Here is a 21,008-nt window from a genome sequence, read left to right as displayed (position 1 = left end):
GTGTCTTTTATATATTTTTAAATGTTAGTATGTCTTAGAATTCACCTCTGTTCATTTCTATGTAGTTATTCCACTAAAAGATAAAATGAGAATACAGATTGAGATAAGCCAGGTTAAGGTAAAACTGCTTGACTATAAACTTCTTGTTATACTGTTTAAGTACATTACTAATGATGCTTTTCTGTGAGAATTTAAGCCTTCTGTGTTAAAATCAGTGAAAAAACATTGCCAAGATATAATGCAGAAAGTATTTGAATTGCTACTTAGCACATGAAGTATTTGGGGGATCTTCTCTTTCGAAAAGATAGCTCCCTCCCTCAGATACATCTCATTCGCTAGACAAATTTTCTTTCAAATGATAACATCCCAATTACAATAGCTAGAGTTTTAGTTTGCAGAAGCTTTAAAGGTTAGCAATTTTTTTAAAAAAAAATTATAATCTACTAGGCTAGTATAATACATTGACTTTTATGGTAATGGTGTACATTCTCAGCTTTCTGAAGTCAATTATCAGAAAGAATCTCTACCAGAGAATGTGCACTCAGATAGCATATTGGAATTATTCTCCCAGTGGCATTTCATGTTTTATGTTTTTAGAACTGCTTTTCAATTTCAGTGGTAGATTGCCTAACAAATATGCTAAAGGATACCAAAATGCTGCTAAATATACAACTCCTAGTGAATTCAGGGAGTTTTCTCATGTTTGTTTTAAAAATAAGAACTAAGTCCACTTCATTTTGCATGGAAGGAGAGAAACAGACCATCTGGAAAACTTATTATTAGGTCATTAAATATGAAATGTCCAATTTTGAATCAAAAGTTTAGTTTATTATATCTCAAACAAGAAGCAGTACAATTAATCAAAGTCTGTGCCTAAGCTATCAATACAGTTTTGCCAACTTAACCATTGCTAGCTTATGCCAGCAGCAAAGAAGCCTAGAGAGTGAGTGGCAATGAAATCGTGAAAGGCATTTTCCACAGCTTGTTGAGAATTGAGTATTTTTCCTTGCAAGAAGTGGTCCAAAGTCTGGAAGAAGTGGTAGTTTCAGTTGGTGCAAGCTCTGGTGAATACAGTGGATGACAGAGAGTTTCCAAGTCCAGCTTCTGTAGTTTGAGCAGTGTTGTTTTTTGTGACACGTGGTCTTGCAAGAGGCCTGTTTCTATTGACCAATCTCTGCTGCTTAATTGCAAGCATCCTCATCATTTCATCCAACTGGTTGTAGTAGATATTCACTGTAATTGATTGACCAGGTTTCATGAAGCTGTGATGGATAATACCAGTGTTGAACCACCAAACAGACACCGTTAGTTTTTTTTTTTTAAATGAATATTCGGCTTTGGACTGTGTTTTGGCACTTCATCTTCATCCAACCATTGTGCTGAACGCTTGCAATTTTCAAAAAGAATCCATTTTTCATCACATGTCAGAATATGGTGTAGAAATGGTTCGTCTTTATGTGTGACGGCAAAGAAAGGCAAACTTCGAAGGTGGTTTCTCTTCGGACACTTGTTTAATTCATTCGGTACCCATCTATCCAGCTTCTTTACCTTGCCCATTTGTTTCAAACGGCCCAGTATTGTTTGAACAGTACCATCAAACTTTGCTGCTAATTCACACATAGTTTGAGATGGATTCACTTCCACTACACCTTTCAGTTCATTATCCACCTTGGTCTCAGGTTACCCACATGACTGATTTTGAAGATTAAAATCACCAAAATGGAACTTCTCAAACCATTGATGTACTGTGTGTTCATTAGCCACGTCCTTCCCAAACACTTTGTTGATATTTTGAGCTGTCTGCGCTGCATCAGTTCCATGACAGAACTCATTCAAAAATAACATGAATTTTTTATTTATCCATGGTTTCACAAAAGTTGCTCCAAAAATAAACTTTGAAAGATAATCACAAGCCAAAATGTGCATTTGAAAGAATGAGGATGTACCTTCACAATTTAAAAAAAAGAGTGTCAAAGTGAAATGTCAGAGATATCAACTGTGAAACTTACTACTTAAGGAAATCGGACATTCCATATTTAATAACCTAATGCATAGAAATATTTTCCCACAGAAGCAGTTACAAATATAGACTGTTACTGTGTTGGCCCAAAAGCCAAACATTTAACACATGAATTACTAAAATTGGAAGGTAAAATATTAGGGAATAATCAATAAACAAAATTGAAGTCATGTTTTATATTTGTCTTGAATACTTGTGCTTGTACTTGATGGAAAGCATGTTTAAATTTGACTCTCTTACCACAGATACACTCTTTTCCTGGCTCCTTCACTTTCTTCTCTGATGCTGCCTTATCTGCAAGCTTTTCCAGATCACCCATTCAAAAGTAATATCCCTCTCCCTGGTCATTTATCTATCCCCTTTAACCTCCTTTATTTTTCTTCATAGCATTTATTGAAACTTAAAATAGATTGCTTAATTATATATATTTTTCTCACTAGAATATAAAATCTATGAAGGCAGGGACTTTTCTGCTTTGTTTGCTGCCTTTTGATTTCTATGAATGTTGACTTAAAATTAAATGATAGATGGCTGTAAGTTCTAAAGGACATTTTCAAAGGCTTTGGGGGCATGTTTCTCAAAGGATGTTTTCTAGATCCTCCAGCATCAGAATGGTGTTAAAAAACAGATTCCTTGGCTCCAGAGTAGCGTATTCAAATATATCTCAGAATCTCCAAGTGAGTATTAGGAATCTACATTTTTAATAAGCTCCCTGAATGATTTTTATGCACAGCAAAGTTTGAGGACTGATGCTTCAAGATGTACTACCTCTGTTTCATGTTTGATTTCAGTTCAGAATTTAGAGTTTCTCTTTCACCGCAGTATGTTTTTAGCACTATTTTTATACTTAATCAGCCCTTATTAGCATCGTTTTACCATATCACACCAAAAAATTTTTTTTCTTAATAACAAATATCCAGTCAGTGTTCGTATTTCTGTTTCAAAAATTAGAATTTTTAAATTTTTTATGTAGTTTGATTCATAATCCAATAAGTCTGTACATTGTGATTGATTTGTATGTCTTTTAATTTGTAGATCTCCCTCTCCCTCTTTCCCTCTTTTCCCCACTCTTCCCTCCACACCCTTCCTTCCTCCCCTCCACACTCCACCCCCTTGCAGTAAAATCGTGTTGAAGAATTTGTTTGTCTGGCATTTCCTACAGTCTTGGATTTTGCTGATGGTGTACTGTTCCTTCATCCTCTGTATTTCCTATAAATTGGTAGTTGGGTCTAGAAGATTCATTAAATTCAGGATCACTTTGTGGGAAGGGGCAAGACTACCTCAGGTAATGTTGTGTTCATCAGGTTCTGATTTTACATTTTAAATCACTTATGAGTTATTCAATTTAGCATGACATAATTTTGTGAAATTTGTTGAATGGTAACTTTATATAAGAAGGGTTTTGTTTATTTTCTGTACAGTTAAAATTCATCTATTGAACTTGATATGGCAAGTAATTTTTTTATAGTTTCATTCTCCAGTGGAGTTCATAATATGAATGTAATTTCCATGGCAAGTTACTTTTGCTATAATCTGACAAAATTGGTTTTAATTTAGAGTCATACAAAAGCATGCATTCTATGAGTAAACACTATTGCATAGGGCCAATATGTTAAATAGCATCAAAAGTTTTTTTTTAAAAAAGACTGGGCCCTATTCCCAACCACTTGTATCCATTTAAACTTGTTTATGTGATCTTATATATCTGCCTTGGATAATAATGCTACTCTGTTTCTCATTTGATTTTGGGGAGCAATGAAAGAGATGCAAGGTTAGCTCTCATAGCAATGCTTTGCATTCTATCAGGTAAAGTATATTAATTGACCTCATGGCCTTTTGGTTGATTTTTAAATTTTATGTTTCTCTTTTATAGCTCAGGATGAGTTCCAAGCCTTTGTAAGGTTCGAAGTTTTTAATCAGGGTTCTATAACTGCCCCCTTCTCCAAATATAGTATGAAAAAATGTATGTGTGTGCATGTGTGCACACCCACATGCAGTGAACGTTTTAGTTTTTCTAGGGAGAGGGTGAAAAACTTTATCAGGTCATCAGAGGATTACAGATCCAAAAAAGGTAGAAGTTGAGACTGTAGAATTAAGTTTCCAATAAGGTGTTGTTTAAAGTGGAGAAAATTCCAATTAACTAAATGAAAAAATTAGGCCTTTAACAAAAATAACAACAGAGAATCTGAATAGTACTTGGAGATAAATATTCTTATGTTATGCCCATATTTATACTGTTGGGTATTTAGACTTAGCTTAAGTCTGATCTTTAAGGAATAGTTTTTCTCTGCATTAAGTTAGAGGATGAAGGTCTTAAGAAATAGCCCTCTTGGTAGTCTAGAACTCTGAAAGAGTTAATATATGACATACTGTACTGGAGCCATCATACCTTTGTGAGTAAAGTGAGTTTAATTCTTGTATTGCCAGTGACACTTGTGTATTGAATAAGGTATTGGTTTTCTCTAGAATTGCACTCATTGGCCATTAACTTCATCAAATACAACACAATTTCACAAATCTGGAGTACACTCTTCTCTCCTTAGAAGCCTCTTTCCTTTTTCTATGTCTAGGGGAGTTCTAATCATTTGAGGCCCAGCTCAGATGTTACGTCCTCTGTGAAGCCTGATACAGAATGAATTGCTTTTTTCCCCTATACTTCATGATTATTCTTCTTCCTCTTCCTCCTCCCCCCTCCCTCCTCCTTTTTTTTTTTTTTTTAAGGTTGGACCTTGTGGGTGGGGCCTCCATGATTCTAGGTTTTACATCTGTGTATAGTAGTGGTCCCCAACCTTTTTTGCACCAGGGACCGGTTTCATGGAAGACAATTTTTCCATGGACTAGGGGGTGAAGGGGATGGTTTGGGGATGATTCAAATGTATTACATTTCTTGTGCAGTCATACCTCTCTGCTAATGATTATCTGTATTTGAAACTGCTCCCCAGCACTAGCATCACCACCTCAGCTCCACCTCAGATCATCAGGCATTAGATTCTCGTATTCTCGTAAGGAGCGCCTAACCTAGATCGCTCGCATGCGCAGTTTACAGTAGGGTTCACGCTCCTGTGAGAATCTAATGCTGCCACTAATGTGACAGGAGGCAAAGCTTATGTGGCGTTGCAAGCGAGGGATAGGGAGCAGCTATAAATACAGGTAAAGCTTCTGAAGCTTCACTGGCTTACCCACCGCTCACCTCCTGCTGTGTGGCCAGGGTCCTAGTAGGCCACGAACTGGTACCAGTCTGTGGCCCTGGCGGATGGGGACTGCAGGTATATAGCACTTAGAAACAAAACATTGTGTTAGGGAAGAATCTGTCTCCCCATCTGAATTGTTATCTCTGAATTATGATCTCTGTGAGGACAGAGGATATGCCTTATTCGCCATTGCATCTTTAGGGGCTTGGGTATACATAATAGTTATGTTGTAATTCTTGAATTAATGAAATAATGAGCATATAATAAAGATCATATGAAATTGTGTTACCATATTAAGTCAAAATTCCTGCGTCTTCTTTATGATTTAGCAGAGTTGTTAACTCTTTGGGAAAACTTCTGTGCTCATCTCTTCCTCCCTCTTCTTTCGGCATTGGTGAGGTATATTCCTCTGCTCTTATGGTACCATTTGGATTTATATTTGTATTGAAGTTTTTGAATACCATGGTATTGTTCTTAGCTGTCTACATGTCTGTTTGCCTCACTCAATTTTAGGATTTTCTTGGGCATTTCTGTATCTGTAGAAGCTGGCTCTTCAAGTACAAAAGAGCTCAATAGATATTTATTGAGTTGAACACGGACACCATACCCTCCCTTAAAAGGTGAATACAGTATTCAAAAGCATAATAGAAGGTAGTATGTGGTTAATGTGGTAAGATAGATACAAGTTCATTTTAGTCAATACATGTTCACAATGATTATTATTTGATAGGCACTATAAGGGAGATTCAAACATGAATATGGAAAGACAGGAGTAGATAAACTAAGTTGGTGTAGAGCGTATTCCAGGCAAAAGAATAGCATATTGAAAAGTGCAAAGGCATAAAAGCCACTGTGTATAGCTAGGGAATGACTTGACTGTAATTATATATAGAAAAGTAGTGACAGGTGTGACTGGGAGGGCCAGATTATGTAGCCAGATCACAGAAGGCCTAATATGCTGTGCTACTGAAAAGAGCCTGATATTCCATATTAGGGAATTACTATACTAAAGACTTTTAAGCTAGGGAATTATAAGGGACACATATGAAATGAATTAGAGAAAGAGAAAACTAGACTCAATTTGATTTTTTTCCTTATCCCTTAATTTTCAATTTCTATTCTTTTGATTTACAAGTTTAAAAAATTGTATTTGATTTTGTTTCTTTTAGATTTGGTGAAAATTTTTATATATATATAAATGTATCTGGAAAAATTTTTTGTATATTACAGAAATCCTAGAGTAATGCTAGAGAGAAGAGAAAGACTACTTTCTTTTGCCAAATTTAGATAATATGCTACATTTACATCTCTAAATAATTTAGGTTGGACTTTGTTTTGTTTCTTTAATGGAATAATTTCAGTCTTCTCCTAATTCTGAGGAAAAAATTATGTTAAATACAGAATTTTATCAATGTATTCTACCAAGTTATTTTTAGCAACTTTGCCAATAATCAAAAAAAAAAATGAGCTATGGCAAATATAATTAATAAATTGTGAACACGTATTGACAATATCAATATGCTTAATTTGACAGCTTAGTTTTTATAGACACAAATATATATCTATAACACAATTTAATACTTAGAAGAACATAGTCTTATGTAACACTGCTAGTAGAAGGTATTTAGAAATAATTAAATATGATACTATTTCATGGTGTTCCATAGAGTACCAAACAAGTAGGAGAACCATTTATATTCTTCAGTTTATCTAAATCCCTGATTATGGTGCAATTGCTAGAACATTAGTGAATTCCTCTACTTATTAATTGCAAAAGAAGGAATTTGGTTAAGTTAAAGGCTATTAGTTATATTTAAGACTTATTAAAAAACAATTTCATGGAAAGAGTACCTAAATTATAGGATAACTGAAATCTCTTTAACTTTTTTATTCGCAATTTAAATCCTTTTTCTACTAATAGTTAACATTTATTCATTTCTTTCCATTTGTTAAACATGCTTTTCGAAAATTTGGAAAAAATAGAAAATTGTCAAAAAATTAAAATAAAAAATTACACATCCCATCAGAGGTAACTACTTTTTAGCCTTCTTTATCTGATACATACACATATGTATTATTTATTTACAGAGAAAAATATTAAATACAAAATTTGGATTTGCTATATATATTTTTATATCCTATTTATAACCTATTGATTTTATTTCACTTATATGAATGTTATTACATGTGATTTTTGTTTCAGCATTTTCTGTTAAACACTAACAGGATAACAATAGTAGGACCATGTAGAAGGACAGCAGTAAGACCCTGTACTGTTGTGTTTTTTTGACCTTGTAGTTTTTTCTTCTAAAAAATTGACTTTCTCCATGTGGATTATTTTGTTTTATTTGGCTACCAACAAAAAAAAAAAAAAAATGAGAGAACCACTTTCATTTAAAATTTGTCTTACTCATTAAGAAGTAGGTTGAGGCCATCAGAGTTTGTGAGTTTTATAGTAAGACTATACCTTAAAAATATTTAATGTGTAAGGTCACACAAATTAGCTAGCTTTCTAATATTTTCATTACTCTACTATGTCATACAACTGTACATTTCAATAGTGCTGATGATTAATTTACCAATATAGAGCAAAGAGTAGAAACAGAACTTGTCTTGGTTGTCATTAATACACAGAAGCCCAGCAGAAATTTTGTTTGTTTGTTTTTGAGACAGAGTCTCTCTCTTTTGCCCTGGCTAGAGTGCCATGGCGTCAGCCTAGCTCACAGCAACCTCAAACTCCTGGGCTTAAGCAATCCTTCTGCCTCAGCCTCCCGAGTAGCTGGGACTACAGGCATACACCACCATGCCCGGCTCATTTTTTCTATGTATTTTTAGTTGTTCAGATAATTTCTTTCTATTTTTTAGTAGAGACGGTGTCTCGCTCTTGCTCAGGCTGGTCTTGAACTCCTGACCTCAAGCAATCCTCCCGCCTCGGCCTCCCGGAGTGCTAGGATCGCAGGCGTGAACCACCGTGCCTGGCTCCAGCAGAAATTTTGAAATTACTTTTTATTTATCATAATTTTAGTAATAGTTAACATTTATTAAGCACCACTCTATACCAATCTGAAAGGCTTTACTCATATTAAATTATTTAATCTTCATAATAGCTCTTGAGATAATTAGTAATTTATGTAACTTGTTTTACAAATGAAGAAACTGAGGCACAGAAAGATTAATTTGCCCAAACTAATTTATGGCAGAACTTGGATTTGAATCCAGGCAGTTTGCTCCATAGCCCGGGCACTTAAATCACTGTGCTAGTGCTGCTTATGAACAAAAAGCTATAAGGATTGAGAGAAAAGAGTCTTTTTGCTGAGAAACAGACTGGAGAGAAAAGGATCTTAAAAGATTTCAAGGACTAGGGGGCATTTAGACACTTGTGGTGGTAGGATTGACATTATTTGCAATATAGATTATTAAACATCATTTTGAGGCTGGGCTTGGTGGCTCACACCTGTAATCCCAGCACTTTGGAAGGCTGAGGTGGGAAGATCACTTGAGGCTGGAGTTGAAGACCAGCTTGGGCAACATAGCAAGACCCTGTCTCTAAAAACAAACAAACAAACAAACAAAAAAAACCCTTTCCATATAAATGACATTTAATTTATTCAAGTTGACTGATGAGGAAAAATATGTATATATAAATCATTATGTGTGTAAAATATAACTTTTGGAAATCTAAAGGATATAGTTGAAATGTAACTGCGATATACATGGACTCAGTCCGGTGATTAGTGTTTGTATTGTTTTTTTTTTTTTTTTTTAAGAGACCATGTCTCACTCTGCCCAGGCTAGAGTTTAGTGTCACAATCATAGCTCACTGTAACCTTAAACTCCTGGGCTCAAGCAATTCTCCTGCCTTAGCCTCCCAAGTAGCTAGGACTACAGGTGTGGGCCACCATGCCCAGCTAACTTTTTAAAAAATTTTTTGTAGGGATGAGGTTTGCTATTTGCCCAGATTGGTCTCAAACTCCTGGCCTCAAGTGAGCCTCCCACCTCAGTTTCCCAAAGTGCTGGGATTATAGGCATGTGCTACCATGCCAGGCCAGTGTTTGTATTCTTAATAGTTTATTAATTTAAAAAATAATCTGTGCATCTGGTGACACATATTAAATCTCCTTCTCTCACTAGTCTCCAGGTCTCCTACTGTCAAAAGACCACTACTGTTAATAGTTTCTTATATCCATTTGGGTGTCTTAACAAACTTTAACATGTTCAGAACTGAACTTTTGGTTTTTTTGTTTTGCTTTTTTACTAAGCTTAGTCTTAGTACATTCTACCATCTACCAAGTTGCTCTGACCAAAAAACTACCATTTTTGATTGATTCTTCCTTTTGCTCTCCCTTTTCGCTTATTTCCCATATTAAGCATATCAACCAGTTCTGACCTGTCTACCTCCAAAGTGTATTTTAAATCTTGTCTTTTTCTTTCTACTGTCACAACTTCAGTACAAGCCATTATCATCTCTTGCCTGGAATACTGCTGTAATTTCCTGACTTGTGCTTTTTCCCGCTTCTGCTTTTTCCTCCTAAAGTCCATTTTCTACCCATTAGCCAGAGTGAAATTGTAAAAATGTACATTAAATGAGTCTGTACTCTGCTTAAAGTTAAGTGCTCATTGACACTTAGGTTATAGTAAGAAGTTTGCCTTTCTGTATTTCCTGCATACTTGCCAAACCATTTCTTACCTCAGGGCTTCATTACTTGCTGTTTCTTTTATCTAGAGCATAGGTCCCCAACCTTTTTGACAGCAGGGACCGGTTTCATGGAAGACAATTTTTCCACGGACTAGGTCTTGGGGGGGATGGTTTCGGGATGATTCAAACTCATTATATTTATTGTGTAGTCAAACCTGTTTGCTAATGATAATCTGTATTTGCAGCTGCTCCCCAGTGCTAGCATCACCGCCTCAGCTCCACCTGAGATCATCAGGCATTAGGTTCTCATAAGGAGCATTCAACCTACATCCCTTGAATGTGCAGTTTACAGTACGGTTCATGCTCTTATGAGAATCGAAGGCCACCACTCATCTGACAGGAGACAGAGGTTATGCAGTGATGCCAGCGATGGGGAGCAGCTGTAAATACAGGTGAAGCTTCACTGGCTTCCCTGCCACTCAGCTCCTGCTGTGTGACCCGGTTCCTAACGGGCCACAGACCAGTGCTGGTCTGCGGCCCAGGGGTTGGGGACCGCAGATCTAGAGCACTCTGTCCTTTGCAGAACTTACAGTATGTAACTTATAGTTAGAACTTATGTATTATGTATGCATTTGTTTACTTTTTGTATATCTTTATATCATGTAAGCTCAGTGAAAACAGGAACCTTGCCTATAAGTGTTGATATCAACACCTACTTCACTACCTCTGCTTTCTTAATAAATATTGAATGAAGGAATAAAGGGACGATCAAACAAATGAATGGATCTATCTGGAATTTGTTTTAGTGAGGAAGTGAGATGGAAATCCAGCTGTACTTTTTTCCTCAAATATCCAGCCAGTTGTCGCAACATCACTTTTCTCCTTTGTTTTGAAATACCATCTCCATAATACATTCCTGATGTATTTGGATCTATTTTTGAAGTTTCTCTATTGTGCCGCTATTCTAACTATTCCTCTTCTTATATTAAACTTCCTTATTACTATGACCTCAAAATACTTTTTACTATTGTTATCTGGTAGAATGAGTCCTCTGTCAAAACAGTTTTCTCCAGGACTTTTTCATGTTTTATTTCTTTATAAGATATATGGCTTTTTAATAGTGTAGTAGAATCAACGTTTCCATCACCCATGTTTTTGGTCACTTGGCATAAGAAATTATGTGAGAAAACAATAGAAATTACTAGCTTGTGGGGAATAAGAATGATATTCTTCTCATTCATGAAATGAAAGATGAAAAGAGAAGTTGATAGTGTTACTGATTTTCTAAGGACAATATAGTATCCACTTGCCACATCTTCCTAACTTCAATTATATCTTTAGCTCTTGCCAGGTCCCTATGTCTCTTTGTTAAGACCTGTTATTTCAGGTAGGCAGGGACAAGACTCACCCTAGCTTTTCCCTCTTTCCTCTTTGTGTCATTGTCTGAATCTGAAAGTGTCCTGAATTTATAATATGCTGCTTTACAGTCTCATCAATGGTTGACAAATGTGGAGCTGGCCAGGGATAGGAAGCCAAGGTATTTACCGGCCTACTTTGCAGACTCATCACATCTTTAGCATCTTCTAGGGAACATGAACATATCTGGACACTATGAGAGTCAGTGACCTAGGGAGCTTCTGTTCTACTTGCACTGAGATCTCCTGAGTTGTTCTGTGTGGTAAGGAATAACTGTAGCAGTAGTAATATGTTCATCAGAGCAGCCTTAACTTATTAAAAATGCTTGTCAAACTTGTCAAAGTTGATAAGGTACCTTTCAAATACTATTTCTATGTAAATAAAAACTTCACATTTGCCTTTGTGACTTCTCTAAATTTGAAAAACAAAAAGCATTTATTCTAAACCAAATGTTTGATTTTTTAAAAATTATTTATGATAGTCTTTCATTGTTCTTTTGGGCATTATGTCATTTATTTGGTGCCATTTCAGAAAAGAACAAAGGCTTTGAAAGGTTTTTTAACTTACAGGGTTCTTTGCAGTTGATTCCTTATTGAAGTTGCCCTCTTGAATTTTACTAATGAAAGCCTTCTTCCTTAATACTTGGCTTTTACTTGGTCCTTTCTCAGTCTGTCTGGAAAATTAAATAGTTTTGATCACTTAGTACCTAAAACTTTTTTCCTTTGACCTATATTGTGCCATTTCTTAACTTACTTTATTTCTTAACTCATCTTGTGAGTCTTCCTCTTTTGCTGAGTTTTTCCTTGTAACTTTCCCTAAAGTTATATCTTAAGAGCTTATCTCCCAATATTTATTCCTCTGGAGGTATCATGTATTTTTCATGGCTTTACTTGTCACTAAGACTCCCAAATTAGTATCTTGACCCCTCCCTTTTGTTTTGGTTTCATGTTTCTGTCTATAGAACTTTTCCAGTTGATTGTGCAACTGTTACCTCAAAATATTAAAAACTAAGTGTATTTCTAACCCAAATCTCCTTCCCAATTTACCTATTTTTCATTTCAGCTTTCACATTTTTGTCAGTGGTGTCACCGTTGTTTCAACCTGAATTATATCAGTCATCTTTAATGTTCATACTTGTCATTCCATATACACAAATTGTCAGTATATTCATTGCTGAATCCCTGTTGCTCAGTAAATATTTTGAATTAATGAATTTGAATAATATGAATTGATATTTTTGTCTTTATTTAGTATTCCGTCTCCATTCTTTCCTACCTATCTAAAGCTGTTCTTTCTGTAAAGTCCAATTCAAGTTCTTGACAGAAGAATAAATAGATGCTATGTAGATGTTGAGTAAAATAAGAACTGAAAAATATCTGCGGGGAGTTTGCTACGCTCCCCGCAAAGAGGTCCTTTTCTCTTTGTTCTGATCAGATCTCTAAGTTGACTACGCCAGTTTGCAGGGAGTTAGCTACGCTCCCTGCAAAGAGGTTTTTTCTTCTGATCAGGTCTCTCAGGCAGGGGTCATCGCAAAGGATGAAAAATATAGTAGGAAACAGAAATAAAAGTATACGTAATGGCAATAATAATACACAGAGCCAAAGATATAGTTTATAAAGTAAAAGTTTATGAAAATAGATAAAGGAGGGTATCCGGATGGAAATATTTTACCCGCATCAAATATTTCCCCGACTGAAACTCCACACAGGTATTATATAGGGTACATACAGGCTCCGGTTGCCAAGGGCAACGGGATTTTGATACTAACAGGCAGTTTGCTTTAGGGTCAAAGTCTCCTAAAAGTCTATTACAGATCCTTTAACTAACTCTAACTAGGGGAACAATGGGTTATAAAATCTTTTTGGGGCAAACTTCTAAGTTTTATGATAAGGCTATTACTTTAGCAACAAACAGAGACATCTTGGCTCCAGTGATTGTGTTCTTGGAGACAGAGATGATCCCAGAAGTCAACATGGGCTGTGCTTTGTGTTAATTACTTGAACCGCATGGTTCCATCTGGGCCCGGCTTGGGCATTAGCATATCTATCTGATTAGCTCTCATCTCCGGGGGTCCACCTGTCAGCAGCACCAGCAACCTTTGGTCCTAAGGGAGGCCTGCCTTGTCTTTCAAAACAGGTGAGAACCAAAGGCCCAGTTTACAGCTGTCTCCTTGAGATGCAGCTTCTACTGACCAGCAAGACGCCCTCCTGAGACGAGGCAGCTTTTGAACTAACACATTTATCTTTTCCTTAAGGCAAAGCCTTATTTGACTTCTGAAATCAAATCTTGTCTCCAGAAATACAGGGGGCATTTCTATAATTCAGTATTCTTAGGCTCAACAAATATCCTTTGTGTTTTATAACTGGTAGATCATTTGGGAAGAAGAGTGATTTCAGTAGAGTAGCTGCAGGCAGATGCCACATTATAGTAGATTGGGGCTGGGCGGGATGGCTCTCACCTGTAATCCTAGCACCTTGTTTATTTTTTCTTCTTCAATAGACATAGTCCCTAAGGAATTCCAGCATTTTGGGAGGTTAAGGTGGGAAGATTGCCTGAGGCCAGGAGTTTGAGACCAGCATGGGCAATAGCAAGATCCCCGTCTCCACAAAAAATAAAAAAATTCCCAGCTACTCGAGAGGTTGAGGCGGGGTAGGCTGAGGCAGGAGGATCGCCTGAATCCAGGAGTTTGAAGTTACAGTGAGCTATGATTATGCCACTGCATTCTAGCTGGGCAATAGAGCAAGACCCTGTCTCTGAATAAATGGAGGAAGGAAGGAAGGAAAGGATGATTGAGATGTGAATGAAAAATGAAGTGTGTTTAGCAGTTTAGATGTCACTTGGGGATGGTTTGTTTTTAATATAAACTTGAATATGTTTATGCAGAAGGTAATTAATGAAATACAAATTCTGAAGACCTGTGTAGTGATTCATTTTTCATTAGAGGCTTAGAGGCACAGTTTTCACTGAAACGTAAAGTGAGGACGGGCCTGGATTCACGTATTTGAAATTTTGGTTTTTGATAAACAAGAAGTTGATGGAGTTCTTAATTAAAAACTACCGTTTTTCTCTGAAATAAGTGGTGGGCAAAGTCAGCTGCTAATTGATGGTAGGTAGTGGAGCAAAGCTTTTGGATAATGAAATTGCTATTACGGAGAAAGAGGGAGTTGACCACCTTCAAAGAAGTCATCTTAGGCACAGTAGATCCCACTTGAGTTTATAGATGACAAGGTGGTATTTTTTCCTATAGTACTCAGGAGTGGAGGTATAGGAGTGAAGGAGCTTTTGGCTGAGATATGAGAGAGAGCCTACATGCCTGAGACAGAAAGATAATTGGTCAAAGGTGATAAGGTAAGAGGTTAGTCATGTATTATGGGGCCCAACTAGTTCTCTATGTGAATAACTGATAGAGGCTGAATTATGTTAGAGCAAATGAAAGAGTCAAACAAGGGACTGGAAGTCTGGATTAGGACAAAAAATTCAGGGGGAATAAGAGTAACAACTAGGAGAACAGAAGGTAAAGATCAAGTGGGAAATAAAGTTAATAGTCTGTCACAAATGTTTTTTGTGGATATGAAGACCTTTTTTTCTGAAAACTTTTTTGGGTATCAGGTAGCTTATAGGTGTAGATGAGAGCAGTGGTCTCCAAACTTTTATGATCTGACTTCCCAAGCAGAAAAAATTTTGAATATGTACCTTCAATTATGCATATTTATTTATAAATCATGTATAGATACTTATATACTATTATGTTTTAAATATTATAAAACATAAACTTGATACTTGAAAGAATACACATTTAAAAATATTTTTTAAACATTATTTTATTCATGGTACAAAAAGTTCTTTTTGGTGAGGGCATTGTGATACTTCTTAGTTTTGAAAATCTTGGTTTAATACTTGGCTGTAGCGCTATTTGAAAGGCTTGTTTTAAGTTAGGTTTATTTGATACTTGGCTGCTGTAGCTCAGAGTTCATAAAGATACATAAATCTAGATGGAAGAAGTGCAGTGCAGGATGAGCAGACTACATCATGATGCCTGTCGATCAAATATGCAAAATTTTTTTGTTGAAATCTACCAGTAAAATTTCTATTTTTTGTAATTTCAATTAGTTGTTCTTAGAAACTAATACTGAGGTTGCATTGTGCTGTTACTCTTCATTTGCCCCTCCAAATGCATTCTCTACTCTGTGCACTGTTCTGTGCCCCAGTTGATTTGTAAGGGGAAGGTTGATTTCTAAGGACTGCATCAACTGGTCTTTCGTGTACTCTGTCTTCTGATTGGGTTCAGCCAATGGGAAGCACTTACAGGAGGACAGAGAGATAGGAGTTATTTATTCTAACAGCTTCCTCTTTGCTGTATTGCTGGTTGTCAGTAACTATGCTCCATCGTTGTATGGCGCTCTTCTACAGTTACAGCTCTTTGGTTCCAGTAACTATTCCCTCCCCTTTCCCTGTTGGACCTAGAGTGGTAATACCTCCCTGCTATGGCTAGCCCAGGAGTGCTTCACCATCTCTACTTTCTCTTAACCTTGCCTACACCATTTGTAAATAGTTCCTTCATTAAATATCACCTCTTTTGACATATTATCTCTTTCTTGCCAGGACCTTGAAGGCCATAGTTGCATTTTTTAAATGAATGGATTAACAAAGTGATTGAAATTCTTCATTTAGGATATTTTTAAGCAGATTAGGTAATTCTGTTTCTTTTTTTTTTTTTTTTTTTTTTTTTTTTTTTTTGAGACAGAGTCTCACTCTGTTGCCCAGGCTAGAGTGAGTGCCGTGGCGTCAGCCTAGCTCACAGCAACCTCAAACTCCTGAGCTCAAGCGATCCTCCTGTCTCAGCCTCCCGAGTAGCTGGGACTACAGGCATGTGCCACCATGCCCGGCTAATTTTTTCTATATATATTTTTAGCTGTCTATATAATTTCTTTCTATTTTTAGTAGAGATGGGGTCTCGCTCTTGCTCAGGCTGGTCTCGAACTCCTGAGTTCAAACGATCCGCCCACCTCGGCCTCCCAGAGTGCTAGGATTACAGGCGTGAGCCACCGCGCCCGGCCTGGTAATTCTGTTTCCAAGTTTTAATTATGCAGATACAATTTTATAAGTAACACATTTACATTGTTTTTGATAAACAAATCACACAATAATGGAAACCTTTCCAAACATGTTTGAGGGAAGGGGGAGGCAATGTCAGTTCATATATTAACTGTGAATAAAGCTTAATATCAATATGCTTCCTTATAAATACTTATTTTAATAATTTTAAACAGAATTGAGCCTCTGAATTCTGAAATTTGGAATATGTTAATACTAGGAAGACTTTCCATGCTTTGTTTAAAAAAAAAAAGGAAAGAAAGTATAACTGTAAAACCCACTAAGTCAACCATAGTTATTGCTTAACTTTTGCTTATGGTTGACAATATATTATTATTTTTCAAACTATTGTTGGATTGATTTCATGAAATAATTTTCCGTATAGACAGAAAAAAACTTGAATATTAGAAAGGGAGAGTCATTTTAATATATTGTTTTATCATTAATTATTTGACAATTCCTATTTGGAGATGAGATTTATTTTTTATCTTATTTGCTCATGAATGGAACCCAAGTAGTTAGTAACAGATGTTTAAGCAGGATTCTTTTACTATGAACAAAATGGATGACTGGAATTTTTAAACTTTAATTATGTGCGTAGATTTAAAATGAAAAATAAACAGCTTGAATAGTATCCTTCCAAATACTTTCTATGCGCATGTAGATATATAGATGTATACTATACAGTTTGAGTATCTGATGATACAGTCATTAACAAAACAAAGACCCTATTCTCCTGGAGCTTTCATTCTGATGCAGAGATGGATAATTATCAAATAAGTAGATAATTATATAATACAATGTAGTAATAAGTGACATGAAGAAAAAGAAATTAGTTTAAGAGAATAGAGTGATAGGATATTTTTTAATTAGATTTCGTGGTCAGGAAAGTCCTCTCAGATATGGTTGCATTTGAACAGAGACCTGAATAAAGTGATAGTACCTAGCCATATGAATATCTGGGGGATGAGTGGCTTACAGAAGAGAGATCAAGTGCACAGATGCTGGGAAGCAGATGTGTTTGTGTGACTGAGAATAAAAAAGAGACTTTTGTGTCTGGCATACAAACACCTAAGATCAGAGTGGCAGAAAATGAGGTCTGAAGAAGTAGGTGAGGGCCATGTCATAGTGAGTCTTAAAGGTCATAAGAACTTTAGATTGTATTCTAAGTATAACTAGAAGACTTTCGAAAAGACATGATCTGATTTGCTTTTTAAAAGTATTACCTGGGTTGCTATAGGAATAGACTATAGGGAGATCAGAGTAGAGAGGCCAGGAGACCTATCACGAAGTGATTACAATACTTGAGATGAGAGTTTGAACTTATGCGTGTACATAGACACACTACTGGATGCCACATGTGTGTGTACATACATATACTTCTATATAATTCTTTTTGGGTTAAAAAATATTTTGTTTAGAAACTTGTTTTTTACATTCAGCAATATGATATGGACATCTTTTACAGTACGTACATACAGGTATTCCTGATTCCTTTGAATGTGTGGATGCTATTCCTGTTGTAGTGTACATTATTTAATCTGTCCTGTATTGAAGGACATTTATGTTTTCCAGTGTGTTTTTTTTTTTAAATAACAAGTAATACTCTGTATGTGTGTTATTGCTCATAGTTGTAAGAGGTGTGTCTGTAGGGTAAATTCCCTAAAGCATGATGTTCATGTTAAACCTTAATGATTATTACCAAATTGACTTCCAGAGAGACTGTGCCAATTTACACACCCACTAATGTTGTATGAGAAATTTTATTTCCTTATGTCCTTTTCAACACTGAGTAATATAAGTCTTTTGAATCTTTACATGTTGATAAGAGAGAAACAGGATAGTTTGTTGGGCTTTCATTTATTTTAATAATGAGTGATAATTATCAAAGCTTACAAAGTTTTATTTCTAATAGATACTAAAGGATATTACTTTGGTCTTTAATCTCAGAAAATACTGTTTAAAAATTAGTTTATAACTTTATCCTGTCTACTTATAAAACTCATGTTAAAGAGTAAAATAGTTTCTGACTTGTTTACTTAAAAATTTAGCCATGTGACTTACTGCTTCCCTCAACTCTCCTTATGTGCACTACATACTTATTGGGTCATTATTCCCAGTGCTCTAAATACCCTGTGACCCTTGAGATGTAATCATTTTTCAGTGTAATACTGTCCATTGATGTTCTCTTTCATTAGTATTGATGAAATAATTAAAATTACAGAGCTAGTTAGTTCACCTAATAAAAACACTATACTTTTAGCTAGGTATGGTGGCATGTGCCTGTAATCCCACCTACTTGAGAGGCTGAGGCAGGAAGATTGCTTGAGCCCAGGAGTTTGAGGTTGCGGTGAGCTATGATGATGCCACTGCACTCCAGATGGGGCAACAGAGCAAGACCTTATTTCAAAAAAACCCAAGTACACTCACTGAGCATCTGTTGTCATCAGTCATCTATTTATCTTGGGCCCACAATTGCTTACCTCTAGCCCAGTTAGTCATCATACAGATGTATGCTGTTGTACCCTGAAGGATCATAGCCTGAAATGGTATGCTAGATTAGCCCAAAATTTTTAGTATTACTGGAAAACCAGTTTAACATTCATGCCTTACTTAAAGCTGAATTAGTTATAGTGTCATTTCCTTGGAACAGAGAAAACACATAATGGTACACATAATGGTGCTGCTGTTCAGTAGAACCTTGCAGTCATACTATTCAAAGGTCCTAGATGGCCTTGAGGGTAAGCCTTATAAAGTTATTGTAATTTAGAGTAATAAGCCACTGTGGACATAGTTCAAAAAGGATAGGACTTTGACTATATTTTGTGCCATTAAAAGTTTATATTTTAGTGAACTTTTAGTGTATTTTATATGAAAGAAAGCCTATAGAAAACAATGAAATATAACTATAGGGTCAACTTTTCTGTAAATTTTTATCCAGTATATTGAATGCTTACTTTGAGTATTGACTTGATTTTGCCATTGTAGAAACAACAACATATACAAAACCTTCAGAGGCTCTGGCATATTTTATAAAGGTAGAAAAACATATGTATTCCCTGAAATTTTTACAGTTAACCCTCATTTAGATGCAAATTAAGAATAAAAACTTGAATAAAATTAATGTAATGTTTCTTTTCACAGTATACATGGTTTTAATCAATTATTTCAAATTTATTAAGGGGACTTATGGATAATTAAGCAAACTGCTAAGAAACTATTTTTCATCATTTTTAAGCATCAGATTAGTATCTCAGTACATTAATAAAAACATCATAGAGTAAGGAGACATTTGTGGTGAAGTTGAAGATGAAATCTAGATTCCTAGATTCTTTTAGAGTTTAGTCAGAGGTTTCCAAATTTCAGCTTACAATTAAAAATATATGTTGCAATGCGTCATTTGTTTATAATTTTTGCAAAGTGTTTATGTATCATTGTATATTTTCTTTCCCAAATTGTTTTTTATTGCACATTTTCCCAGTATGAAACATATCGCAAACAATAAATTTTTTTTCTGTTAAAGTGATAGTGCTTTAGTCCTTAATTTTAATGCTTCAATCTTATTTTTTTTTAATGTAGGGAAGGGATTATCACTCACACTGATTTTATGACATAATTAAGGAATATGAGAAAATGTATAGGGAGGCTAAAAATCTGGAACACAGCTAAGTAGGTTTAACTAAACACTTTTTATATAGTTAGCAAAAGTAGTTCTTCTTAAAATGCTTATTAAGGGGGTTTATTGCTTATCCAGAAGATTTGACCTTGTGAATTGACTTATTCTTCTCCAAGGCACTTGAGAGAAAAGACAACGATAGCAGTTACATCTAGAGGCTATTATGGATTGGAGGATGAAAAGGGAACTGCATGTACTTCAACAAGGCGTCGGTCAACACCACGAAGTTTGGCAGGCTTGACAAGTGGAGTTTTTGAATCTATAATGGTTCAAGTTTTGAGACAGGAAGAACAGATGAGAGCAAAAGAAGAAAAAAGGTAAATGTTAAAAAAAAAATTAAATTTTACGATTTCAGCTGCATAACTTTTATGTGCCCATGTCAAATTTCTGGGCCCATTTTAATAGTGTTTCAAAATGCATTGTCACCAAAGTATTAATTCATAATGAAATATCACAATGCAATTTGTTTAACAATATAGTGTTAAATTTTAAAACCAATTATCTTGAAACTATACAGAATAATTTTTACAAAAGATTTCAGAATGATTTCTAGAAGTATTCTCAAGTGAACTATAAATTTTAAATTAGAGGAATTTTATATAGGTTTGCAGTTTTAGAATATAATCACAGACCTTTAAAATTAGGAGAAACTCAGAGTTTATGTAGTTCAAAAATAACATAAATTCACCTCTGCCATTTCTTTCATTGGTATTAATTTTCTGGATAACTGTGCTTACTATAGGCTCATCAGGACAAAGCACTGTGCTGAATTAGAGGTACCTTCCAGAGTCTCAGAACATAGAGTGATGGCATTTATATAACATTTTATTTATAATAAAAGGGAACTAGGGCCCAGAGAAGTAAGTGAAAGTCAAGTTTCTATACTGGCAGAAAAAAGACTGATGATTTATTTTTATTTTTATTTTTATTTTTGAGATAGGGTCTTCCTCTGTCACCCAGGCTGGAGTGCAGTGG

At 35.4% G+C, this 21,008-nt stretch overlaps 1 protein-coding gene across 2 annotated transcripts in view; it reads left to right on the top strand.

The window, feature by feature from the left end:
• The window catches only part of BRD10 (bromodomain containing 10), a 91,404-nt gene that overhangs the window by 8,515 nt on the left and 61,881 nt on the right, over nucleotides 1–21,008 (top strand). Inside the window, exon 2 of one of the 2 annotated variants that reach the window (XM_069476465.1) lies at nucleotides 20,150–20,350. The exons of the other annotated variant lie outside the window; for it this stretch is intronic. Coding sequence (XP_069332566.1) covers nucleotides 20,150–20,350 — 201 coding nt within the window. The remainder of the gene's footprint in view (nucleotides 1–20,149; nucleotides 20,351–21,008) is intronic. 2 annotated transcript variants of the gene reach the window in all.

This window comes from Eulemur rufifrons, chromosome 7 (assembly GCF_041146395.1).
Source record: "Eulemur rufifrons isolate Redbay chromosome 7, OSU_ERuf_1, whole genome shotgun sequence".
NCBI lineage: Eukaryota > Metazoa > Chordata > Mammalia > Primates > Lemuridae > Eulemur > Eulemur rufifrons.
This window is presented reverse-complemented; position numbering and strand designations above follow the sequence as displayed.